The sequence below is a fragment of the Canis lupus genome, chromosome 8 (assembly GCF_048164855.1).
Source record: "Canis lupus baileyi chromosome 8, mCanLup2.hap1, whole genome shotgun sequence".
NCBI classification, from domain to species: domain Eukaryota; kingdom Metazoa; phylum Chordata; class Mammalia; order Carnivora; family Canidae; genus Canis; species Canis lupus.
In genome coordinates, this window is record NC_132845.1 from 22,507,545 (window position 1) to 22,534,963 (window position 27,419).

Below are 27,419 nucleotides of genomic sequence, written 5' to 3' on the forward strand. Positions count from 1 at the left end.
ATGATGGCCTCAAAGACTAAGGAAGCCTCAACCCTGGCCAAGGACCCTTGGCCACCTAGGACAGTAACTGGCCTCCTGGATTCTTGGACTTCCAACACCCAAGTACCATGAGCAGGTTCATGAGCTTTCCTGGCCTCTGTAGTCTCCCCAGAGCTTCCGATTACACAGTTCTCAGGGCAGGAGAGCGGGGCAGGCTCACGCTTTATTTACACCCCACCCCACCCCTGCCTCCCACTAAATGAGGTCACTGGCTGACACTGGGTTGGTGTGGACTCCATCAATCTCGGGGACTGTAACTAGGTGCATGTTCCAACAGAGCCTTCCTGTTTTGCCCACACTTTGCTTCTTATCCCCAGGCAAAATCCTACCCCCAACCCTAATCCCAGTGTCTAAAACCCTCTGAGGTGGAGGGAATCAATGAGCTCACTTGTCCAAACCTCTAATATTCTAGGGGAGAAAAGCAATGGAGGAGAAATTACACAACAGGCTAGTGGGAAAGCTGGAACACCATGAAGGTCCCAGCTCCTTCTTTCACACAGTGACTCATTCATTCAATACCCATTCACTGAGTCCCATTCTGCAGAGACTAGAACAGTTACTGGGGATACAGAGAATAAGGTGAGTTTTCTGCTCTCCAAGGAGCTTACCGGCTAGCTGGAGACACAGGCATTTAAAGAGCGGGAAGTGCTAAATTGAACGTGGTCAAACCAGAGCACAGAAGAGGGAGTGTTAAGAACAGCCAGAGTTTATTGAATAGTCAATGTGTGCCAGGCACTGTTCTTAGTGCTTTACATATATTAATTTTTTCGACCCCCATAACAGTCATAGGCACTTTTACTGTTTCCGCTTTTTAAATGAGGACACGGAGGCACAGAGTGGTTATTTAACTCGATTGAGGTCACACAGTTAACTGTGTGGCCTTGCTGAGACTTGAACCCAGAGCTTGTGCTTCATCACTACCCGTTAGCTCTTTGTTGAGTAGAGAAGTTGGAGAGGACAGAACAGAGAAAGGAGGGTTTATGAATGATTTCACCGGGGAGGCAACACTTGAGCTGGGCCTTGAAGCAAGTCCAGGAGTTTACAAGGCTCGGGGTGGGGGTGGGGTGAGGGATGAGCCAAGCAACGATTCCTCTCATTGTCTAACAATTTCCTAGACGGGGAGGGAGGTACTTGGATACCAGGCAGAGAGGACCCAGGAGGGGCATGCAGTCCTGAAGAGCAAAATCCCATGTTTGCTGAGATTGACTGATCAGAAATTCAAACTAACCTGGATAAGCCACATGTAGCTATTTAAATATAAATGAATCAACATTAAATAATATTTAAAACTCAGTTCCTCAGCTGCATTAGCCCCCTCTCAGTGCCTACCGGCCGGCCGTATGTGGCCAGTGGCTACCAGCTAGGACAGTGCAGAGAGGGAACACTGCCGTCGTGGGGGAAAGTTGTGGTGCTGGGTGCTGGTAAGGAGTGGCGCAGCTGGATGGAGCTCGGAGACAGACACTGGGAGGCAGGTGCAGTGGGCAACCGTGCCGAGAGGCAGGGAGGGCACCGGGCCCAGAGAGAGCTGGGACACCAGGGGCAGGAGCTCTGGGCTTCCTCTTAAGCTCTGACGTTTGCTAATCAGGGAAACACCAGCTAATCAAAGCAAGTGACACTACACAATAGCACAGCCCAGTGACGCTGGCCCTTTCTCCCCACATGAAAGGCTCAGCACAGCAACTGGAGATCCAAACGTCATGTCAGCGAGGAACTGGAAAGAAATTTCCCCTAAATTCCTGCCCTTATCTCCATCTCCCTTTTATTACCAACTGGAAGTCATCACAGGCATTTCCAGGACTTGAGTTTTATGAGCTAAGAGAAAGCAAACAGGGGAAGGAGCCATGGATGCTGCCAACGCCACCCCCTCAGGTTGGGGGTGGGAGGGAGAGGGGAGCAGGGCAGCAGCCAGGCCTGAGTTCAAGGGCCCGGGCACTGCAGGCAAGGGTCCTGACACAACGCCTTATGCTGACCCTCAGGTCCCTTCCTGTAGCTTCAGGGAAAACCTCAGGCTCTAAAAGCCAGAAAAGCAAGTGTGGGCTTCTTCACCACTGTGCACAGGACCAGCCTGAAAACTCCTTTGACAGAGTCAGCCAGGCCCAGGCCTGTGGGGTCCCCCTCCCTCTTCTGGGCTCAGACCTTTATCTCAGGGCTGACACAGGCCCTGAAATTCTCTGTTTATGTCTCAGTCTCCCCTGCAGTCTGGAGGAGGTGCAGACCTGGTCAGGAGGGGCGGGAGGGGCGTCTGCACCGTGGGGCCACTGCTTATCTAGCATTCTCACTGTGTGCATCACACCAGGAACCCGCACGCCCAGGATGCTGGGCACAAGCCGGGGAGGCCCAGACTTTCACAGACGCGGAAAGTCATGTGTGAGCGGTAAAAACGTTCTGAATGCATAGGAGATTATGATATGAGTAAGATAGATTTTGGGGGCGGGGGGCACGGGTCAGAATGTGCACTGGGGATAGAAGAAGGAGCACCGGGAAGAAAACGTGCAGGAAATCAGAGGTCTGCAACCTGGGCAGGTCAGCTCAGCTCACTCTGACATTGCGCATATGCAGCCTGCTTCTCACACCTGACCTGTCCTTTTCCAGCTCTTTCCACGGCTGTGTATTCCGTGGGTCGGTTCCATCACCACCTTGGCAGGAAGGCCTTCCCTGACCATGTCATTTTAGTCTACCCCCATCCCATGCCTCCCAGCCCCTCCCCAACTCCTACCCCTGCTGGATTTTCCTCTCAGCCCTTGTCTTGACCTGGAAATGCTCCCTATCTTTGCTCATTTGATTATGGCCTATTGTCCAAACTGGAATGTGAGCTCCCAGAGTCAGGGGTTTGCCTGTATTGTTCATGCTGTGTTCTGGTACCTAAAATGTCCCTAAGTATTTGATGAGTACATGAATCAACCTCAGTTTCCTCAGCTGTAAGAGGATTCTGAGCCATGTGATCTCTAAGGTTCTTTCCAGTTATACAAATCCAAGCTCTCTGAAGTGCTGCCAGGATTCAGACTGCTTCAGAATCCTATGCTGGGAAGGCTCATTATTTCAAGTGCCCCCAGGTATTTTTCTGAATATTTAGAACAAATCATGGATTCTGAATATGAAAGCAAGAAGGAAAAATAATTCAAGGTCTCCTCTGTTTTTCTCAGGCTCAGGGCTCACCTCTCCCCTCCAGGGACCAGTGATATCCACTCACCTGTTCAGGACGAACTTGGGAGTTGAGCAGAAGGTAGACAACTGAGTCAGACAGGCCAATGTTTTTCATGAGAAACAGTGTGAGTGTTTCTTCATCTTTTAGGACATCCCGAATTCGTATCCCTCTTCCTGTACATGAATGAAAGGACAGGGTGTCGAATGGGGAGTAAGTTAAAAAAGGGAAAACATGTAGAACTGATTGGAAACATTTCTAATTGGGTCTCAGCAGAAGACTCTGTTCTTGGGTTCCCTGGATGCTTGGAGGTCAGGGCTCCTGCCCGTGGGCTGTCACCAACACAGTCACAGCATTTACTGCTGACAAAGCCAGGCAAAACGTAGTGAGAAGGCACAGAAGGTGGAAAAAGTTAGCTCAGGGCAGGGGAGGAGTCATCAGATGCATTGTGGAATTGGTCTAGAATAGTGACTCTCAACCAGATGGGGGTGAGGAACTAAAGCTGGGGCAGTTTTGTCTCCCCTAGGAATATCTGGCAAAGTCTGCAGGCATTTTTGGGTGTTGCAGCTGGGGAGGTGCTATTGGGTAGAGGCCAGGGTTGCTGGTAACATTCCACAGTGGACAGGATAACCTCCCTCCCTACTACGAAACAAAGAACCATCTGGTCCAAAATGTCAAGGTTGAAAAAGCCTTGTCTAGAGTGAGAGGACATACATGCTGTGTCCACACTGTGTTGTCATGCTCTTCCTGGCATTTCTGTCATCTCAGCTAAGGCTGTAAGCTCGGGGTGCTGACATGGACTAGGAGACATGGGGCTGTTTGGGGCTAGAAGAGCTTTGAGTGGGAAACGGGGGATGGTCTGTTGCCTGGACTTCTAATTTCATGCCCTGCTCAGTCCCAATCACATTCTCTCTGGTTTCACTCAAAACATACTAAAAGCAAAAGTGTTTTTATAAGGGGACATAAAAGACTCCTAACAGTTAAGGTGACCCTGCGACAAGTGACTGAACCCTTTATGTCTGTGCTTTCTACACCTCACAGGCTTATCGTGAGGGTGACTCGGGGTAAGGACTGTGAAGTGGCGAATTCCCAGGCCTGAAAACAGTGAGCCTTCCAAAAATGCTTGTTCTGATTGCACTAATATTTTGATGCCCCCCTGGGGCTTCACACCCAGGGTACATTTCTACTGCCTGCTTCCAGGGTCAACACAGCCTCAAGTAGGCCACTGCCACAGTTCAGGATGCACGGGCCAGCAGAGAAGGTGACAGCCCCAGATACTTATCAAATCATTTCAATGTTACGGGAAAGCATCTGTGTTACATGATGTGCCTAAGTCTACATCCCAACTCCCCCGGGAGCCCAGTTGACTACTTATCTCTTAGTTCTTTAATTAACTCTACTTATCAAATGTCCCTCCTCCTTCCTGATCCTAACACCCCAGCACCCCATCCTCTCCCCCACAAATTCTCCCCTCACCAGGTGACCAAGAGGCCTAATCCCCTGAGTGCTTGACAGCCTTCCCTTCTCTTTTCAGGTTGTGCCTTTTTCTGAAGAGCCTTGTCCAGATGGAGGTTGCTGCTCATTTCCTCTTCAAAGGGGATGGGTCAACTCCACGGGCCTGCAGTGCAGCTGGGGCAGGGGCAACCAGTCCTGAGATTCCACTCCACACCAGCCTCTTGGAAGTTGTGCCATCAGCCCAGGCTCACCGCCTTCCCCATAGGGAAAGCCCAAAAGCTTCAGGGGAACCCAAATACAGGAGGGAGCCGAGAACAGGAGGGGTCTGAAAGGGGCTGCTCTATTGTATTCATGCCTTCCTCTTTTTCCTGATAACATAAGTCGCGTCATCTTACTTCCATCACCCAGTTTCCTTTCTTCCTTCTGCTGGGCCCCAGTTCAGTTGATCTTCCGTCTCCCAATCACCTCTTCGTAGTCAGCATTACGTTATGTACTGGCCTCAGAGACACCCCCCCAACACACACACACGTACACACACACAGTCTCTGGAGAGTAGGGGGCTATGGACCCTGTTTTCATTATACCTTCATCAGACCATCATCATATCTAGCAATGCTGGGTACACAGATGTAAGCCCTTGAGGTCACCTCTCTCTGACACCCAGCATGAGAGCCTGACATGGAATCAGGGCCTCGATAAATGTCTGTGGGATGACAGGAGGCACCCAATAAATACCTGTTGTCGTGACCTGAGAGTTGGGACCCCATTTGACTGTTTATCAATTTGTTATTCTTTAACTCACTCACTTGACCTTACCTACAAATATCTTGCTGGGGAGGGTGACCATTCTCCCCACCCCGAGCCCGGTGACTGGGCTGCTGTAGCCTGAGGGGGAAGGGGCGGGAGCGCTGGTCCCACCTGCAGAGGGGTGGGGGCCACCCTGTAGGGAGCGTGGGGCCCAACATGTAAGAGGTGGCTGATACCAGACAGAAGCTCTACTAGACTCCCGAGGGAGAAATGTGAACTGGGGGCTCGAGGAAAGAAAAATAAATTTTGTTTAAAATGTGGTTCTTCTTGTTCGCTTCCCTGGGAAGAGGCTGGGGGAGGGGGCAGCTGAGGCCCGTGGAGCTGAGGGGAGCTGAGGGTTGGTGGGGGAGCAGCCAGGAGAATGTGTGGGGCTCATGGGAAGAAGGTGTTTGAAGATGATTGAGAGACCACAGTGCTTGCTTGGGGGCGAGAGGGGAGGGGGCTTCACGTCTGGTGTTTTACCATTAATCCTCCCCTGCTGAGAATGCTGTAGGACAGGTTTGCTAGCAAAAGAAAAGGCCGCCTGGGTCAACCATGGGCATACTTTCCCAGGTGACTGGGAACTGACAGGCAAAAGCACATACCAGTGACAGCCGCCCACCTCACTCCCAAAGGCTCTACACTCCGCTGGGGCTTTGGGCCGAGGATTCAATGAGTGAGCAAGGGCCCCAGGAGACCCTGGGATGGATCCCGAAAGTCTGCCAAGTTGCTGGTGGACCTCAGTCCCTGGCTGGGAATTCCTTCTGAGACTTTGGGAATGGTACCCTGTGCCTTTGGTCTCTCTGGTGGGTGAGGCAAGGGAGAGGAAAGAGGGGGCTGAGAACACGCAAGCCCAGCGTACCCGTGACTCTCTTGGGGTGAGTCTGGGCAGGTGTCCATGATGAGACAAGGTTTGAAGTTCTTTCCAAAAGTAGCCAACGTGCTTCAGAATTTTTGTTCCTAGCTCCTAAATGCCTCTTGGGGAGCCTTGGCTGACCTTTTCTGACCCTGTCTCCCCAGACCTCTGAAGCTGTTCTTATTTAGAGACTTTCCCCCACAGCCTGAAGACCTGCAGAAGGAACCAACTGTATGCCAACTCAAAGCTAGTCCCGTGCTGAGGTTAGGAGGAAGTGACTTTGGTTCTCATACACACACTGTAAAGACCACAGAGAAATTGTGGTTTGAAATCACTTCCTTTACATTTCCTCCCAGCTGGACTCCATCTGACAACCGGACAACAGAATGAAATGTCTGCCTCATTCCTGCTCCCACTGGGTGAAGAGGGTAGACGACCACTCTAGGGGTTAGACGGTCCATGTTCTCATCTGCTTCTTTCATCCTAGGAAACAGTGCTTTCTGGTTGCTGCCTCTCCCCTGTTTTTCAGAAAATGCTATTTGTGCTCACACCTTAGAAGGTCCTTCAAGCTTGAGCTAAGTAAACTCTTCTATCCAGGGCAGCAAAGAAGGTGGTGTCTGCGATCCGGTTTGTAGAAAATTACTACATAAAGTGCATGCATGACTATTTTGAGAGAATTAAAATGTAATGAAGTAATCTCAACGTGCCGTCTGAACATACTCCTGTCCTCATTCCCCCCACAGGGAGAGAAGGGAGAAGGTGACCAGGTGGGAAGACGGTAATATTCTCCTAAGGATAATTGCCCCTCCTGACTGCTCTGTGTTCTTGAAGCCCCCCTGCTTCCCTCCACCCTCCCCCAGGTGTGGTCATGATCCTTTCAGTCCTCCCACTTCTGCTGCGGGAGCCCTCGGTGTGGACACCTGCTCTGACCCGTTGTTGAGCTGCATGGGCGAGGACCCCCGGAGGGCCCCCACTTCTCTTGTTTGGAACCCTGAGTGGGAGCCCTTATTCCAGTCCCTCCTGTCCTCTTCATAGCCCCCTTCCTCATCCCTGTCATCCTCAAGGCCACCCCGAGAGTCTCCGCCACCTGTCCCTATCCTAGGAACACAGGATGCGTGCAACACCTCCAAACCCCTTCCTTCACAGCCTCTGAGCCACATGCCTTCACAGTCTTGCCCCACTGGCAGTCTTTTCTCCCCCTGCTGGACTGCAGAGACCCCTAGATTTCTAGCAAGGCTTGCTCCCTCCAAGCTGTTCGTCCGCCCTCCAGAGGATGGGGGTGCTGGGGGGACTGGGGGTGGGACAGGTTTCCAGCTGGTGCCCAGGCCCCTGCCATGTTCAGCCCTCACTGCTCCTGAGCCCCCCTGGCTCTCCTGCCCTGGTGCCCGGCTCCTTACCTGCCACACAAACTCAGTGGCCCAACAGCCTGGCCTCTCACTGCCTCAGCCTCCTCGTCAGTTCAGCCTTGGCCTCCGCTCCACTTCCGCACCGTGGCCACAGCCAGGGGCTCCCTCTTACTCCTGCCTGCCTTGGAAATCCTGAATCCACAGAGCTCACCCTTTGACGACAGTCATCAAGCCCTCCATCCTATTCAGTACCCTGGCCCTTAAACAGGACCACGGAACTCCCAGAGGCCTCTGGGTCCTTGTCCCCCCATCTCCCCCAGGCCATTGCAGTACTTCTGGCTTCCCATCCATCCCTAGGCAGCCTGGCCCCAACGCATGTTTTCCAGTCTCCATTCTCAACCCCTTGTCTCCTGGACCTCCAGCAGGACCTCCCTGCCCTGCATCAGTTCCCGCTGCACCTGCCTCGGGGCCTGGGAGGCTGAATATCCCTGGAAGAAATGGAATGATTGTGCATATTTATGCCACGATCAACATATGCACTCTGACCTCCCAGGGCCCTCACTTGGCATTGCTTCCACGCGCTCCTGGTTAGCTCGCTCTCTGGTACTCAGTGCAAACGGTCCCATGCCTCTCCTTTTACCCCTTCCTTCCTGCTTCCAGACTTAACCTAGCCTCGTGCTTCCCAGAGTGCAACCTCTCTGGGCATTCTCCTTTCTGTCTCTAGACTCACCTGGAACGAGGACTTTCCTGCCCTCCTCAAATTCCTAACTTCTAAGCTGATGGAAAGAGGAGTCCGCACCAAAGTGAGCTTCATGCCACCTTTAGAGCCATTCCTTCCTGCCTCCTCCAGGATCTTTTCCCACCAAATCTTCCTACTCTTTCCTATGCCTTTGGTCTCTGATGGGTGAGGCAAGGGAGAGGCAAGCGATGGCTGAAAACACGCAAGCCCAGCGTACCTGCGACTCTCTCGGGGTGAGTCCGGAGGGTGTCCATGAGTCGAGACAAGGTTTGAAATTCTTTCCAAACGTGGCCAAAGTGCTGCCTCTCTGGTGCATCCAGGAGAAGTTCTTGAAAATCTCGAAACACCCTTGCCAAACTATAAGAAAGATAAAGCTTCCTCAGTAAAGATATTGTTGCCATTTTATAATAATAATAACACTCCTTGCTAGTTTTTAAGATACCACATGTCTGGCCAACTACGACATTACCTGTCCTTATAATATCGCCAAGGCCAAAGGCCAAAAGGCTATTTTAACTTCTTTGCACCTATAGGGTACCAGACAGGTAGCTGGTGAGCAATTTGTTCAGTTTTCCAGCTTTGGCAGGGCCAGGTCATTCCTTAACTCCATGCTCTGCGTGTCTCCTGCCCAGAGATGTCTTAAAAGCAGGATGACGCTAGAAGATGGTATTGGAGGTTCTTCCCAGCTGGTGCCACTTCTCTGAGACCTGCCCTTCCAGCCATTCATAGGCATGGATAGCCATGCTTAATCCACAAGTTCCTCCCTGCAAGTGCATGCATGCACACGCGCACATGCACACACACGTACACACACACACACACACACACACACACAAATCCTCTGCTATGGCTGACTGGACAAGGAAAATGAAGTTGAACCAATCAGCTGTGTTCCTATTTGAATTTGAATGGTATTCAATGATGCTCTTCCAATTGCCCAAGACAAGGTGCTCTGAACTGGGCAACCGGAGCCGGTGTGGGCATTGAGAAGCAGGGACATTGGCCCATGGAGAGAGGCAAATGTAGTAGATGCCCAGAAAGGGACAGAGGCTGACCTTGCAGGTTCAGACAAGAGAGAGCCGGTCCCCAGCCATCCAGTTCCTGTCCCACCCCTCCTGAGGCCTGCCTGGCTTCCCTTGGCTTTGTAAGAAGGTCTAGTGTCCAAATCCTATATTAACCTCTAGAGCTTCATCTTGTCAGAATGGGCTTCTGTGCCTTATAAGCAAAAGAACCTTGAATAAGCCAGTATTTCACCTATAATGAGTGTGTGAAATGTGAAACCCAGATTTCCTGGTTTAAGTGCTAAGTGCAGCTGGAGTCTGAAGCTCTGCTCCCCCAACTCCCTCAGTACATGGACATCGCCAGTGCCAGTCCCGCCAAAGCCCCATCTAGCCTCTACTGGGATGTCTCCCAGGCTCCCTGATCCCACCGTGCAACCCCATGAGCTATCTATGGATGGGCAGCAGTTTCTTCTCAGGCACCTCAATGAGACTCAAGCTGAAGTTATAGATTGCAAGTTAGAGTCTCCAGGCAGTGTTTGCAACTATGTGAGTCCAGCTAAAACGTCACCTCCCTGACATTCTCAGGAAGACAGACGTTCTCTGTTTTATCTTTCTATATGCCAAGGATTAGCAGACAGATACATATTACAGGCTTGCAGGCCCTAAATCTATACCACAACGGCTCTACTCTGCCATGATTGGGCACAAGCAGCCATGTGTATTCCCAGTGGGGAAGGCTACCTCTGAGCATTAGGCTGACTTACCAACTGTCCCTTTTTTTCAGTCAAAATGCAGGTTTTCCCAGAGGAGTTATATCCAGAGCTACTTTAAGGAAAAACTAGAGTAACCAAATACTGTTTCGTCTGACCTGGTGTTTACAGAAGTATAGCCACTCCCCAATAAGACCTTGTTGATGTCCCTCAGGTAAGCTCAAGATCAACCCAGGGGATGAAGGACGACCCTATGCACATCCCTGAACCTTTGTCTATAGGACATGCTCATATCATGCTCTCCCTACTTTTGCTCTGAGAGAGAATTCCAAAGGTAGACTCTCTTCCTATGGGATTTGACTTGAAATGAGACCCAAGGCGAGAAGTCATTAACCTGGAGTCCACAAGTCCCCTGGAATCTTATGCACAATGTACTGTTTTATGTGTGTTCATTTTGAGGGGAAGTGGGGCCATTAGTTTTCACTAGCTTCTCGGAATGGTCTTTAGCTTCTCAGGTTAAGAACAAATGCGTTCAAGCCATAGCCTAAGATTTTGGGAATCTCAACACTTACATGGAGTTGTTATAGTTTGACACAATTCCAGGAGATTCTCCCGGGGTAGGATTTTGAAAACAAGGATTGTTCACATTGCAGAACATCCCCTGGAGCCACGGCAACATTCCTGCTGAGGGCATCGCCTTGTTGGGAAAATGGCCTTGAAGACAGGAAATGAAGACAAGGAGTTACTTATGGAAACCTTGCGGGATGCCACTTCTGGTTGCTGGGGCCTCTGCAGGAAGGAGCCCAGCCCTTTGTGTTTTCCTTCATCCATCAACATTTAAGAAGCAGGAGCATCTAATATATATGCCAGGCCCTGTGCTGAGTGCCAGAGACAGGGTCTCTCCTCTCAAGCTCCCAGTGCAGTGGGGTGACAGAAAACGTGCTATTAGAGGCGTAGAGGGAAGCATAGAGGGGGAGTGGAGGGGGGACAGTGGAGGGATGTTAGGTCAGGATGGCTTTACAGTGTTGCTCATGCTTAGGAGGAGAGGAGGTTCATCTATTCCTTCTACACTGTTCTTTTTTTTTTTTTTCCCCTTCCACATTGTTCTTAAGCATGCAAGAGGATTGCAGGTTATGGGGTCCTTTGGCAAGGATGTGTGGTGGTGGGGGCGCAGGATGAGGGACGGTGAGGGCCAGGGAGAACTAGGTAAACAAGCAAGAGTTTGATGGACAGGAGACTGATCCAGAACTTGGGGCATCAAACTCATGAACAAGAGGGAGAGGAATAAAAACAGGGCCCTGAGAGCTTTGTATTACTCCTGAGGTCTGCACATCCACTACCTAGAGGGAGAAGATGTCATTCTGGCTGGAAATGAGGAGCAGAGTATAAAAGAGGCTCTCATAGGCTCATCCCAGGTCCCAGGATACCTCTGGGATCCAGGAAATAATGTTACTATACATGGCTCTATACCACCCCTTCTCTTTTTTCTCTAGCATGGTACAGATCATTTCCCTAAATTGGTCTCCAGAATATTTTAGGGAGCCCATTTATAATCTGCTCCCTTTAAAACTAGTAAGAGTTTAAATATGGAAAAAAAAAAGAGGAAAGAACCAGAAAAAACTAATTTCACAATTCTTTAGGGACCACATATAAGTATTTTTTAAAATGTATGATTAAAAAGCTCATTTGTATAATGCTGGCAAATTCTTTGTTTTTGTACTGGAGGCATGAAATGTTGATAAGCAGATCCAATCCTGGCATCCCAACCCCCAAGACCTTTCTAAACAAAAGGATGGGACCTCCAGGATTGCCAGGGCTCCTCCCCCTTCATGCTTACATTCATGTTGGCTGTAGAGTGGGTTGATATTCCTTAACCAGATCAAGATCAGAAATAAAGATAAAGGCCATACAAGTTCCACCACAAAGCGAATCTGGAAAAACAAGACAAAAAGAGAGGAAGACCAGTGATGTTAAAAGATTACAGGAAACACATCCAGAGTGGACACACAACTCAGCATGTGTCTGTGCAACAGGGCTTGGTTGTGGTATAGCTCCTGAAGGACTTTCTCTCTCTCTCTCTCTCCCTCTCTCCCTCTCTCTCTTTTTTAGAGACAGAGAGTGCCAGGGGTGAGAGAGGGTGCAAAAGGAGAGAGAGAGAGAATCTTAAGCAGGCTGCATGCCCAGCATGAGCCAAACACTGGGCTTGATCTCAGGACCCAGACTTCCTTCTCTTATCCCCTTTCCCTCACTACCTCTACCCTGATATACTAGACTCACAAAACTTTGTGTCCATCTGGGTTCTGCTCTGCCTCTATTTTAGGAAACTGTATTAACACAGGACTTTCATCAAGGACCAAGATGTGTGCTTCAGTGCTTTTCAGGTGTCCGTGTGCACACGAAAGCAGATTTTCTACCTCTCCCACTGCCTCGTCTTCTTCTAGTGCACATCAGATCTCGCATATGTGGTCACTGAATGAATGAGCAAAGGACTCTGAAACACCGTGATCCATAGCAAAGTTAACAAGAATCTGGGCTTACCAGCATTTTTCCTTCCACAGTTTCTTGTTGCTTAAAGGAAGAAAGCAGGGAAAACTGAGTTTTCACCACACTGGCAGAGGCTGCTGATAACAATGTATGGTTGAAACCCACTCCTTAAATTTAGGTTCAACTTAGAGTTTAGAGACGCTTGACTCCAAAGGAAGAAGCTTGGTTGTCACAACTACACTCTGTGGCATAGCACTAGAGGGCGTGGGTTGCAGGTGAGTGGTTGCTGGGAGGAAGGGGAGGAGAGGGATGTGATTTGGGAAATGGAATACCTTTTCTACCCAACCCCCACTCCAGAGACCTTAGGAAGGAAACAAGATCTGAAGGAGAACTTGTGCCGATGGCTAAGAATAGAGACTTAAGTATACATAGAGTTGCTTGAGGTCATTTGCATGGTCTTTAACTTTTTGTTATTCTTTTTTTTTTTTTTTTAAGATTTTATTTATTTATTCATGAGAGACACACAGAGAGAGCGGCAGAGACACAGGCAGAGGGAGAAGCAGGCTCCATGCAGGGAGCCCGACCAGGACTGGATCCCAGGTCTCCAGGATCAGGTCCTGAGCTGAAGGTGGCCCTAAACCACTGAGTCACCGGGGCTGCCCTTGTCATTCCTTTCAAGGGAATGTACATGAATGCTCACTCAGCAAGGTGGTAGACATCATAGCAGGTACTCAGTAAATGTTTATTCCTTTCCCACTATTATGGTCTATGGGCTACAGAATTATGGCAAATCGTAACAAATTGGTGGTGGTGGTGGGGCGGGGGACAATGCATTGAAGAAATAACGAAAAATGTGTAGGGCAGGTGATTATGCAGTTGTAACTTTTTTCTTTTTTTTAGTTGTAACTTTTTACTCAATGTTTTATTCAAATATGTCTAGGGCAGATGTTGGGGGAATGGGGGAAGCACACCAAAATGTTATATATGATCGAGATTTTCCTTAAGGTACTCACTTCGCAGGGCTCCCCTGACACGTTCTTCAACAAGATGGCGAAACATCAATATTAGAGAACTCCCATCCAATGTTACAGAGACTGGCCCCAAGCACACTTGATAGCCATTGGAATGTTGGCAGTTCCCCCAGGACCCGCGGACCAAAGGAGGAGGAGGGCTGAGCCTCTTCTCCAGGAACCTGTCTCACTGGTACCAGCACAGCTGTTCCCACAGCATCCTGCACTTCCCTTATCACTCATTATAAATCAGGGTCATTACTCCTTTAGGAAAATGGAGCCCTCCTGGTTGTGAGCTGCCTGAGGGCAGGGACCATGTCTATCTTTGTCACTACTGTGATTCTAGCACCTGACAAATGGCCAGCTTCATAATAGGTACCCAATAAATATGGAATGAGTGAGCCTTTGTCAAGGACTGGCCTAGGAGTCTCCATGGGAAGCTGGAGGTGACACTCAGGTCACCAACCTTTGGCAGATTTAACAAACTGCATCCCCAGAGGCCTGTTCTGTACACTGGCTTCAAGCCTTGCAACCCAAGTCCTCCCGTCCATGAGTAAGATTGGGGAGCAAGTCTGGCAAGATCACAGGGTGAGTGATAGGTACAAGTGATGAAACCGGAAGTTGTTCGTGGTGTCTTCACCGAGGAAGTGAGACAACCAGTCCAGATTCCACACATCTGATTCTTCCCCTTAAGACAATTGTGTGCAACCTTGGCTTTCTCCCAAGACAGTCAGCTTCCTTCCATGTAGCAACGTCTATCTGGGAGTAGTCTGGTATGTTAGACATTTGGGAATGGGAAGATCTGGGTTAAGAATCACTTTGGAGCTTGTTCAAGCACTGAGTCTCAGTTTTCTCATCTGTGAAATGAGACCATGTTGTCCTTCAGTACACACTGCAGGTTGAATGTGTCAGTACTGAGGTTTTTATCTGGCTCTGCTCCCTGCTCCGTATTGGCTGCATGACCTTGGGTAGACGGATCAATCTTTCCATGCCTCAGGACCTCATCTGTAAAACAGGGGATGCTATGAGGACCCACCTCCCAGAGCAGATGTGAGCATGAAGCGAGTATAAAACACTTAGGGCAGAACCTGGCACGAGGTAACATTCAACAAACACAAGCCATGTATGACTGACCCTCACTTCTCACAAAGACCACAGGGACACACAGTAGGCCACGGCACACTATGGAAAGCCCAAAGAGCAAAGGGATGTCATTAAAATGACCTGTAAGCTCTTAGGCTCGCCCCTCACTCACATTCATATTTCCTCCCCTTCTCCCTTTCAGGAGTCAGAACAGCTCATTTGCCAGTTTGGAAACCTTGGGCTTCCTGAGAAACTGACCACCCACCGTCCCCTGCTCCACCTGTTAGGGGGGCTTGGACGGGGGGAGGGATCAGCCAGCCTGGCCTACTGACCCCATGGATAAAACACCCAAACCCAAGCTGGTGCACAACCCACCCCCTTTGCAGGGCTCCTCATGCACACTCTCTCTCCTCTCATTCATTCTTGTATTGTTGAAGTACTTGGTCTTTGCAAAGCATTGTGATTTGTAGTCCCCCTTCTGTGGGGGACCAGATCAGAATCCTTGTTCCCTCCTTCATTCTTTGCCAGGGCCCAGGGTGGCCTGGCAGGTGTTCGCCTTCACCCCATCTCTGAGTTAGGGCTGCTGTGTCCTGCCTACAGTCCCTGCCCCACTTGACCACCTTCTTTGAAGGCAATTCCCAGGTGGCTACCTGCTGGAATCAGGTGGGGAGCTCAGGCCAAACCCCCACATCAATTACTCAGGTTCTGGGTAGGGGAGGAGTGGGGGGGGGGCATCAAGATGGGTTTTGTTTGTTTGTTTGTTTTTAACACTTCCCAGGCAATTCCAGTGTGCAGCTGCGGCTGCGAACCCCTGGCATAGGTAGTGCTTGGTAATCTTTGAAAAACGTTTGTTGAGAGGTCGGTGTTATTGTGCTAACTCTGCGAGGGTTTGTTTTGGAGGGGCTGCATTTCACGCTCCCTCCCATACAAAGACCACCAGCAGCTCTTTTCCAGCCTGGCAGGTCCTCAACAGCCTCTCCCTGCGCCCCCGCCGGAGTCGCGCTCAGCATCCCCACCCCAAAGCGGCATCCCCGTCCTTGATGCTCAACTGTGCACAGGCGGACCCCAGGGAGAAATTCCACAGCGTAATTAAAAACATGTTTTCAGGGCGGCTCTGACTCCCCCCACCCTTTCCCTTTAAACATGTCTGTAACTTTAATTAAGCCCAGCCAAGGCTCAGAAGGGGCCGATGGAAATTTTTTTTCCCCCAAACTGGTATTTCCTTGTTCTCTCTTTTTTTCTCTTTGCTTCCCCTCCCCCTCTCTTTACTGCTCGACCTACATGGGGGAGGAGGGGTGGCAGGGAAGGGCAGAGTTGTGCTTGTTGTTTTAAATCTCGGCCAGCTAGATTTCCTTCCCTCCTAGTCTGTTTCCAATTTGAAGGTGGGTAGCCGAGGCTTGAAATGAGCCGTTTGATTCTGCCCCCTGCACCAACAACTCAGCCAGGATTCTTGCCTGGATGAATGCGACCCAGGCTGCCCACCGTCCCTGCACCCTGACAGCTCTCCCTGCCTCATACTGGGCCCAGGACCAAGGCCTGCAGCTGTACCAGGTGTCCAGGACACGATAAGCCCCCTACTCTCAGGAGGCCTCCCCAAACATCCTGCTCTGCCATGGAAGCTGCGACAAGGGGATGACGCCAGGGAGGCCCTACACTGTGAGTTCTCAGGGAAAGGAGACACACCCGATGATCTTTATAAACCCTCCCTGGCGCAGCGCCTGGCCCCTAGCAAATATGGGTGGTGTGCATTTGTCCGGGACAGTGGGGAGAGCTCTTGACACTGGAAGTGCCCATTCTGCAGCCCAACTCCTTGCGTGCGAAGTCTTCTCTCATGCTCTCCAAACCCCATTTCTTTCCTGAACTTCCCAGCTCATCCTCACCCCCCACCCGGTGTTTCCTTCTACTCCACTGCTGTGCACGCTATTGGGTCAGGGCCTTTGCGCAGGCGCGAGCTCCCAGCTGGCTCCAGCTCCCATGGACGTGGGGGCTGTGACCCAGCCACCAGGCTGTGCTGGACGCATGGGGTGACTGTACAGCCCAGTTTGCCAGGTCAGGTGTTAGTTTACATGTGTTGCCCTGGGGCCATTGATCCTAGTTCTATTTTTCACTTTCAAAACTGCCCTGGTTTGGACGATAGATTCAATGACAGCCACTGGATCTTTGCAGTCTCCATGACCACAGTGTGGGGGTAGTGGCCATGTCCTCCAGCCCCACGGGTCACTAACGTTCTCTGAAGCCTCCCTGACCTCATCAGTACCCATGGGGACACTAGTGGTATCTCTGTCCTGGAACAGAGGTGATAGTACAGTGCCAGGCGCTTAGTAATACTTGATAAATGTTAACAGAGGAAGAAAATTAAAAAAAGGAAGGAGGAACGCAGAGATCTAAAGATGTTCATCTTAGGCCCTCAGGGGTTGGGAGAAGAGAGATGGGGAAATTTGGTATCTGTTTTGCTCCCGTTCACAACAGTAAACACCCCAAACCATGGAAGTTTGAGAAGTTCAAAACCAAGGAGCTGGGTTATGGGTTAGGTGTGCTGTGCTTTCCTTAGAGTCCCCATTTTGCTGAGGCGAAAACTTCCAGAAGAACTAAAAGCTTTGAGAAGGTGCCACAGACCCCTGTCAGAGCTGCTGGGGGTTGTAGAAGATGCCTCCATCTTGCTCAGACATCCTGGTAATTCCTGGAATATGGTAGGAGTGGCAAGTCAGGGGAGGCGCACCAGACAATCTAGAATTCCAGGCCATCGGGATGGCATCAAGTGAGTGGCAGCCCAGACCAGGTGTAGTCCTGGGAGCTTACCCCAGCCGGGCATCTCAGCCTGAGTGGGCCTATCTCACCACAGAGAGGCTGGCAGCGTGTTGCCCCTGGGCGCACACTGTGGGGAAGACGGAGTCCCTGAACTGGGGAAGCCCCCCCCCCCGCCCCCCGCCAACACCAGGGAAAGGGAGAGGCTATAAGGCCTCTGAGCCAAACCTGGTCTTTGAAAATGGGGTTATTCTCTGTAATAGCAACATGCTTGCCACAGAAATGGAATAATTTCAGCAGGTAATGTCCTCAAGTACATTGTTCGAAGGCCACAAGGGGCTTATTGAGAGTAGGATTAAGTGAGAATCTTAATTTCTTATGGGAAAGAGAGAAAGGAGAGAAAGAAACAGTTGCAGATTGGATTGTCCTTGGCATTTCATCGACTAAAAACATCATGTGGTCAAGGACCATGCTTGTCTTGTTGGCCCTTATGTACCTATGTACCTAGCACCTGGCACAGTACCTAGTGATTATGAAGTATTCACTGATTGAAGGAACACATTAATAAATCAATGCATTTAATAGTGAATCCTGCTTAACTTCTGTCTATTTTCGTTCTGAAAGAGAAGCTCTTGGAAGCAAGGGATTGAGTCTCTGATTACCATTAGCCCTTGGCTCCTGAAGGCAACAAATAACTTCAACACTAATTTGAAAATCAGAATAGCTCTGACAAGGAAAGCAACCCGAGGACAGCGGTGTTTCCCATGTACAAGGGGTCCTAACTTGGCTTTCCCCTGCAGGCTCCCTGAGTTCTGTCCAAGCGACACATACCAGAGAAAAACAATCACCTGTTCACGTGGCTGGGTTATGCCTTCTGCTACTTGCTGTTTTCTGGGCTAATTATTAAGCTATTATCTCTCTGCTTTAAATACTCCAAACCTAGCCAGGGTCCTTCTGCACGGATCTGGGCAGGAGACCCCAGCAGCAGTCTCACTGTGCCTCTTCCTCACAAGCCCGGGTTACAGCTCCACCAACATCTCCTCTGTGTTTCCAAGTGCTAAGAGTTCCCTGTTCTTCCTTTGGTTCCCTCAGCCCTCGGGGTGCAAGCTGCATCCACAATTGCTGCCTCCATGATACCTTGTTCTCTTTTATCCACTAAGTTACCAGCCTCACAGTTAGCTAACACAGTTTTATATTCCAGATTCTCTCTGACTGAACCCTGACAGAGACACTCAGTCACAGGTCTTCAGATGTTCCGCTGGTTGGCCCTCTTCTCCCCTAACAGTCATTCCATCATCCAGGAAAACCCTGTCCCGCCTGCATAAACCCATCTCAAATCAAGGCTTGCAACAAATGCATTCTCTTCATCGTCACAGCCAATCTTCCTCCCTGTCCTCTTTCCCAAATCTCCCCCACCTTGCCTGCCTCCCGTCTAATCTCAGCTCGACCCACCCCTTTTTCCTTCCCCCCTCCTTCCTCTTTCGGCATCTTTAGTCATTTGGCATTTGCAAGACTGCAAGGCTGTAGCAAAGCACATGTTCCTTGTAGTTATATATTCACTCTTCACCCCTTTCTAGAAAATTGGCCAATTGGCATTTGCATGTACACTCTTGGGATCCTCTGATCGCCTATGGGTGGCTCTTGCAAGAACTTCTCAGGGGAATATTTGACTGGTGCTACTTTTATTGCTCTTGGTCTCAAAACACCCTTCAGGTTTCCCCCAGCCAGACTAGAAGTGTGTCCAGGGTAGAATCTGGGTCTTCTGTTTTTATGTCCCTGGCCCAGCCCAGCCCTTAGATCTGCTCACTGGAAGGGCTCAATAAACGTCTGTGCTAGTCGATAAGTTATTGTGTCTCACTGAATCTAAGAAGCAGTCGATCATAAGGTGCACTGTTGATTTTTGCACACTAAGAAAGAAACAGATGTGTCCAGTTACACTGTCACTTGATTGTGAGCTGCATCCCAAGGTCAGAGATGTGAAAATGTGGAAAGCCAGTGTGCCTCCTAGAATCTATGGTCTGAGAAGCTGGTATCATTGGTCCGGTTGGAGCATGTTGTTTTCATTTGAGCCTGTTCTTCGGGACTTAGGATCTACCCACAGCACAGTACGGATGGATGGATGCTCAAGGGCTTGTGGGCTGGACTGGAAGGTTTCAAAACCAGGGGCTGGGGGAGGAGAAGGGGGTGGGAAGGGAGGGACAGGCAATGGATTCATATGCAGGGAGGGCAAAAGAAGACTATACTGTGGCCGTGCTGGGCTGCAGGGGAAAGTGTCCACCTCTGGACAGAGACACCCATCCCTCTGGGAAGGACACTTGCCAGAGAGGTTCATGGAGCAGCCACCTGTTGCTTCAGTGCTAAATAGCAATGGCCATGGCCAGCTCACCTTCCCCACCCCTTCCCCGTCCCCGGCCCCGGCCCCGGCCCCAGCCCCGGCCCCCATGTGTATTTGCTCCACGTGGCACTTTGAGACTGCAGACTGCACTTGTTACCTTTTGCCTTTTCCTCAGGGTCCAGTTCTTCCAGAGCAAAAGCTGGATCTGTCTCGCGAAGCCCATGCTGGTGACCACAGGAACAGTTATCACCGCGAGCCCTCCGTCGGTGCAGCGACAGGAAAGGACATCAGTGCCGCTCCGGGCACCCCTGGCTGCGGCCGCTGCGTCCTTGTCTGGCCGATTAAAGGCTCGCCTCCCTCTCCAAAGCATAATCCCTTTTAATTCCCGTAAGCCCTGGGTGGAGGAGAGCAGCCTGCCACTCCTTGGCCCCTTCTTAGGAAGAGAAAGAGAAACCCAGCGGCTCCAGTGGCTGGGCCCTGAGCACAGGGAGACGGGGGCATTTCATGGGGCACCCGAGGGGAGCAGGGACCACCTCACGGAGGCACAGAAGCTGGGAGAAGCGACAGCCCTGCAGGGACACCAGCGTCAGTGGGCGCTCCCGGCAAAGGCGCCCAGGCGAGGAGCAGAGCTTAGGCTGAGATCTCACTTGCTTCTGCTGACCACACCTGGGGCCCTGCTGGAAGGACTGCATCCAAGGGAAAGGGGTGCCTTTTTCTTTTCACAAAGGGGCCTTCTGCTCCCAAAGGATGCAGGTGTGAGGCTGCCTCCATCCGGCCTGGGAGGGCCCCCGAGGCTGCGCACCCCACCGCAGGAGAAACCTGATCTGCAGTGAAAGGGAATGAAGGCAATGCACAGAGAGGCCAAGGCAGAGGGCAGGAGTCCCAGCTGCGGCCCTGTCCCTGTTTCCAGCTGTCCTTGGGACACAGCTGCTCCCCTGCTTTTCTTTCAGGCAGTTTAGATGTAAGATACCTCGATCCTAAAAAAAAAGAAAAAAATTAAAAAAAAAAAAAAAGATACCTCGATCCTTCCAGTAAAATCCCCCTTTGCCCACATTAGCTCATTCGACTCCTAGCAATTGCAACCAAAAGATTCCTGCCTATTGTGAGATATCTTAATCAAGGAGAGGATCCGTGACCTGGACCAACTGACTTTGGGCCAAAATTATTTGCAGACTATTGGAATGTATCTGCATACGGTTCCTGGGTGGGTACATGCTTGTGATATTAATACAAGTAGAGAACTCAAAAGAGTTGCAGCAAAGTTTAAAAGAGAAGAACTACATTGTCATATCTTTTAAAGAATTAAAAGGGTGGGGATCCCTGGATGGCTCAGCAGTTTGGCGCCTGTCTTTGGCTGAGGGCGTGATCCTGGAGCCCAGGATCGAGTCCTGCGTCAGGCTCCTGGCGTGGAGCCTGCTTCTCCCTCCGCCTGTGTCTCTGCCCCTGTCTCTCTCTTTCTATCATGAATAAATAAATAAAATCTTAAAAAAAAAGTGAAAGAGCTCCAAAATAGTCAATATTGTCAGTTCCTGTATCTATTAGGAAAATGTTGACAATGCTTTAAAACGTGAAGCCGTGTCAAGGCATAACAAGTAGGAAAATATGTGGCAGGTTTAAAACACATCATCATTCTACACTATTAGCTGGGACTAACCCGCTTCCATAACTGATCCAGACATTGACAATTTTACCCACTGATTCGCCAAATACTTTGGTGGCCAATGAGTCAAGTGGGATATTGATACTTGTTTTCAGTATTGAACCAACTTTTTGTTCAAAATTTATTTACCACTCACTGTTACAAGAATTCTTTCTAAAGAGCCTCAAAGTGAAACTGTAAACACATTTTTCTTTTGTTTTTAAAAGCAGAAGCAACACTACATAGTTTATCATCAAAGAGAAATGACGAGTATTTCAAAATCACTTGGCACGGAGTAGAGGAATTTCTCCAGAAAAATAATCTCTAAAAGTCCCATATTTAAAAATATCTTTGGAGGAAAAAAAATTCAAAATCATGAGAATTGAGGTGGTACATGTTTCTCTACCTCCTCAGGAGAGTGTAAATTTAATATCTATTACTATGAAGTACTAATTGCTAGATTTAAATTTACATTTTTTCTGAGAATAATTATATCAAAATAAAAAGTTTCTGAATTATTAAGCATAGCAAAATATATAAAAAATTTCTTTACACACTTGATGTGCATGTAATCCCAGAACTTTGCTTTTACCTAAAATGTCTACAGTTTGATTTCATATATTAATCAATCTTGACTCATTTGACATAGTCTCATTAGTGAGTCTCAGGGCTTGGAGCTTGGATATAGGAGCTATTGCACGTCACTTTGACGTAGCCGCTGACGACAGCAAGTATGGCATGCCCAGGGGTGCTTGGGTGGCTCAGTGGTTGAGCGTCTGCCTTCGGCTCAGGTCGTGATCCCAGGGTCCAGGGATCGAGTCCCGCATCGGGCTCCCTGCATGGAGCCTGCTTCTCCCTCTGCCTGTGTCTCTGCCTCTCTCTGTGTATCTTGTGAATAAATAAATAAAGTCTTTAAAAAAAAAAAAAAGAATGGCATGCCCATTTTCTGATTTGCCTTGCTAGAACACTTATACAGTGTCATAAAGGAGATCCAGGTCCCATCACTAATTATCGTGGAGTAGAAATTAAGACCAAACTAATAGAACTTAAGCATTCACTGGTATTATGGAATCTTTGGTTCATACACTGAGAAATAAATTATATTTTATGAATTTAATCTTTCCGATGAGATTCTTGAACACGTAGCTGGCACTAGTTTAATCTTTCCTGTAAGGATTTTGGACTTCAGGTTGTTATTATTGTTCAGCTGGTGTGCAGATATTAAATTTCAGTGTATAACAATAGCACTATTTGAAAACATATTCACCTGAAATATTTCCACAGGCTTCTTTCTTGCTTAGTGAGAAGAGATGCTGCTCTCATGTCTAAGCAATCTTTGCCTCCAAAATATTCCAGATCTACTCTGAGGGACCATTATAGAAAGGTCTAGAATGGAAATTGAGGGAGCTCACCATTTACAAAGCAGGCACATGAGTGTTTTATCACAGCACACCTTCTAACAGCAAAACGTGGAAACCCACCAAATGCCCATCACAGAATAGATACATGAATTGTAGGGTATTATTTCCGTCAAAGCTCCTACAGAACTTTGGACAAACTGTACCTACAAAATATGGGTAATTCTCCCACCCACAATGCTGAACACCAAAAAAAAAAAAAAAAAAAAAAAAGACTGACAGGCAAAATGCATCTCTGATGTTCAAAGTCAAGATGGTGGTTATGTTTTGGGAGGGCAGGGGGGCTATAAGAGAGTATAAGGGGTATTTCTGGGGGTGCTGGAAATGGAAACAGTTTTTCTTTTGATCTGAGTGCCAATTACTTGGGTGTGTTCAGCTGGCGAAAATCAGTCTGTAAACCCAGGATTTATACACTTCTCTGTATGTATGTCATGTTTTAATAAACATAGTTTCTTTTTTTTTAGGGTTTCCTATTTATTTATTCATGAGAGACACAGAGAGAGAGGCAGAGACACAGGCAGAGGGAGAAGCAGGCTCCACGCAGGGAGCCCAAGGCGGACGCAATCCCTGGTCTCCAGGCTCACGCCCTAGGCCGAAGGCAGGTGCTAAACCACTGAGCCACCCAGGGATCCCCATAAACATAGTTTCTTAAAAGGGCAGGTGAAGGTCCAGAACTCAGTGAAGGAGCCTGAGCTAGATGAGTTGGAGATGATGGGGAGAAGTCTGGAAAGAGGTGTGCCCTGGAAACCACGGGAAGGAGGAACTGTTCCGCAGGACCCTGTGGCCCGAGGACAGTGGGGAGCATAAAGACCCTCTGATGACTGGCCTCTGTGAGAATGGCTTTAAGGAGGCAGGAGCCAGAGGCACAGAGCTGAAGAGTGAGGTGGGAGAGCGCAGCGGCCGTCACGTAGCTGGACGCTGTGGGCAGATGCTGGAAACAGCAGCCGGAGGGAACATCAGGGCAGCCAGGTTTCGTTTCCCCGCAGACAGGAGAGATTTGACCACATTAGTGTGGGAAGGAGCCAGTTGAAAGAAAGATGCTAAAGTTAGTGGGGGATGATTGATGGGGTCCCCGGGAATGGGCGGGGGTGGAATTAGCCTTGGGCAGGGGAAGGGGCACTCTGCATTCCATGGACACGGCAGGGAAGGAGGCCAGGGAGGTGCAGGTGCAGACTGACTCGGACCCTGACGCTGGGAGGAGGGAGCTCACCCCAGGCGCTCCAGTCTCCAGTGCAGCCCAGGGAGAAGAAGGATTAGGTGAGATAATGCGAAAATACTTTGTGAATTATAAATCGTAACAAACACGCAAATGTACAGGCTGGGTGTATAATGGGAGAGTCATTTATAGACAATGTGTAGAGATCTTAGGAGCCAAATTAGTTGTGGGGGATCCCTCTCCCCCCAGAAACACCCCCCACACCTGCCATTATATTTATCTAATTAGTTGGCAAATTACAGGTAGAATCTTGTTATTCGGTTCGGCTTAACAGTTTAAACCAATAATCAGCACCAACAGAAATGTTTTCTGGAGATTCTTTCCCCAGTTACAGTTAATTCTGCTCTGGCAGAACGGGTCCGTTCAAAGGTCTGTGGTTTTCAAAGGAAGGCAGGGTCCTCGTTCCTGGATCTCATCCTCCACCTCTACCTCTGCTGCACCCCACAAGGCCCCCTGAGGCTTCCCCGTATGTCTGCCTTTTGAGGACACCCAGCCCAGCTCAGATCGCTGGAGTCGGTTCCACTCATTCCCTCCTTTAGACTGCATGAAGCGACTACTGGCACCCCCACCTCCAAAGGCAGGTGACTTTTGGGGAAAGTGTTCGTATGGAAATGAAAAATCTAGAAACGGGGCAGCCCGGGTGGCTCAGCAGTTTAGCGCCGCCTTCAGCCCGGGGCATGATCCTGGAGACCCGAGATCGAGATCGAGTCCCAGGTCGGGCTCCCTGCATGGAGCCTGCTTCTCCCTCTGCCTGTGTCTTTGCCTCTCTCACTCTCTCTCTCCGTGTGTGTCTCTCATGAATAAATAAATTAAAAAAAAAGATCTAGAAACGTGTTTGTGTAAACTGTCTTGCCTGGTGCCTTTGGAAGGTCTTTGTGGACTTTGGGAGGTAGGAGAGGGGAGCAGTGCACATACTCCGGTGGGAGGAACCGTGCTCTAGCAGAAAACGAAGACAAGCTGTGGCCAAAAGTGAGGAGGCAAATTGCTACTCCGAGCACATTTTATATGCTTGCTTCCAAAGCTGCTTAGAGTTTTGCTGACTTGGTATTCAGAAAACCCACCAGAGCCCAGAGATTTGACATTTTCTGGGTATTAAGTGCAAAATACTAACCAGATAACAGGGTTTGGGGGGGCTGCCGGGGAGTGTTTCGTGGCAGACCATTAGTCTGGGCCGTTATCACATGAGCTACAGCGGGGCTTCGGGCTGCGGGCGGTGCACAGCGTCTGGTCACACCTGAGGAGCCTCACTCCGGGGCCAGGCCTGCCAATCTCCGGGCAGTGTGAGCTCAGCTTCAAGCGCCAGGCATTCCAAGGGCTCTGGCTGGAGGCAAGCAACACAACCAAATGAAAAACTTAAAGCAGAGGAAGAAAAAAAAAAAAAAAAGAACAGAGGAAGAGAGCCATTTGGGGGCCAAAAAGAAATTTTGAAATCAGGGACCCGGGCTAATTCAGAGCAAGTCCTTTGTGGCGATCCATTCAATAAGATAAGTGATGGCCATAGGCTGGGACCTGTGCGGAAGGCGGAGGAGCTGGCGCCTGCCTGGGGCATCTGCTCAGGAGGTGGGCACCGGCAATCTCTGCAGACCTCGCAGCGCCAGGTGCGGAGCCTGCCCCCTGGGCAACCTCGCGGCACCCAGGCCAGTGATCTGGGGGGCTCACATCCATTCACGCACTAAGTGGCAAGACCACACAATGACCCAAAGCCATGTAATCTTGCAGTCACCGCTTGACCCTGAGCATGGTGGAAGCAGAAGGAAAGTGGAAATTCCTCAGGCCGTATTCTGGGAGGGAGAAGCAGCAGCGTGGGAAAATACTTCCCATGGATCTTGCCTTCTCAGCCCAACAAAGAAATCTTGTGGTTTGTTGTCGGATTCCTTTGGCTAAATTTGTCAAAGGGAAAAAAAAAAAACAACCTCTCTTGGGTGAGGGAACCTTGCTTCAGACAGGGCTGCATGGCTCCCCTCCTTAATGATTCATAGCCCCCCCTCCCCCTCCCAGCCCTCTGCTTCTTGCTCTCTCTACACCTGTGGGCAGGTAGGGAGGAACTGGGGAAGAGGTGTGTAAGCCTTTGTTCCTGCCCTGGACTCCTCTCTGGCTTGGCCCCAGGGGGAAATGCTGCCCCAGCGCTTTTGTGAGCCCAGGGAGCCAGGGCAGGGTTGGGGTCCAAGCGGTCCCCCTCGGCGACCATCCCCGAAGCCCCCATGAACGGTGTCACCGTGGCTTCCGCCCCCGTAGCTTAATTAAATTCTGATTCTCGTTACTCCTTAATGAAATTATTTAAAAATCACTATTCCTTGATATCACTTAATAAAGGGCTGAGGGTGAGTACTGTCATGCGGTGCAAAGTCCTGGTCTTTGCGACCAGAGAGAACTGGGCTCAGATCTCAGATCTGCCCCTTGGCTGTGGGCTGCTGCTGAATCCCTAAAACTCCTTCTGTTCTAAAAATCCGGATGTTGCTATTAAAATGATGAGAAAAAAAATGTCTGCATTAAGCCAGGAGCTCCTCGAGAAAAATCCATGAAGGTTTTTTCTTAATAAATGATGTTTCTTTATTTTTCTCTCAGTCACTGTTTAAATAGATTATATTTGGAGAAAGATGGGACATGGTCCACTGAAGTTCTTTAACACAGAAAACCGTGTTGTTTTTTTTAAGAGGCCATATCAGGTCAAAATTGGTTTCTCAACAAGGCCTGGAGAAGCCACCTTAAGTGAAAGTCCTGTCATCAATGACAAAGCAAACCTTGCAGTAAAATAGTTGTCACCAGCTTTCAACCTCCAGCAGTGAAATTGCAGCGAGAGAATGGCCAACACTCAGGGCGTAAACTGAGGAATTAATCCCATCAGGGCTGTTGTAAACCTTTTTCCAGAGCACTTAGGCTTTCACTCTGAAAGATGTTGGATGGGACTTTTACGATATCAAAGGTATGTTTTTTAACTAGACTCATGCTCTGTGTCGAAGGTGCATCTGGGTTTGGATCCTCTCAGTAATTCAGGGCAAAATGTGTGTTTCTTGGAGAAGGAATACAGCAGCCCTTGGGCCCACATTCCCTTCCGTACGGAGTGCATTCAACCGGAGCAGGGGAGGTGGGCGGCTGGTGACTCTGGGGAGAATGTTCACAGGCCTCATTACTGGTGCAACGACTGCACGTAGAGGGGTCGGTAGAGATCAAGTAGAGAGAACCGGACAAACTCCTCCAAGAGAGGTCTCTTTCCAAATGCAGCAAACATTTGTCAGTGCTTCCTAAGGGCACTTGCTTTCTACTTTTACCAGGTTTGCCAAATCCCTGTGACACCTGTACTTGATGATACCTAGTTGACTTTAAATCACTTTCCATGCTTCGCTGAACCCTCAGTAATAATCAGGGAAACCACAGGTTTTGTATATTTTTCTAGAGTACATTAGATCATAGAACT

General features: G+C 49.6%; 1 protein-coding gene across 1 annotated transcript in view; it reads right to left on the reverse strand.

Moving 5' to 3' along the window:
* ABCA4 (ATP binding cassette subfamily A member 4) overlaps positions 1-20,624 on the reverse strand; it is a 129,551-nt gene extending 108,927 nt beyond the window's left edge. The window contains exons 1-5 of the mRNA XM_072834577.1: positions 19,889-20,624; positions 11,912-12,005; positions 10,647-10,788; positions 8,581-8,720; positions 3,230-3,357 (exon numbers count right to left, since the gene is read on the reverse strand). Of these exons, the coding sequence (XP_072690678.1) occupies positions 3,230-3,357; positions 8,581-8,720; positions 10,647-10,788; positions 11,912-12,005; positions 19,889-20,101 (717 nt within the window). The 5' untranslated portion in view covers positions 20,102-20,624. The remainder of the gene's footprint in view (positions 1-3,229; positions 3,358-8,580; positions 8,721-10,646; positions 10,789-11,911; positions 12,006-19,888) is intronic.
* Positions 20,625-27,419: the final 6,795 nt, after the last annotated feature.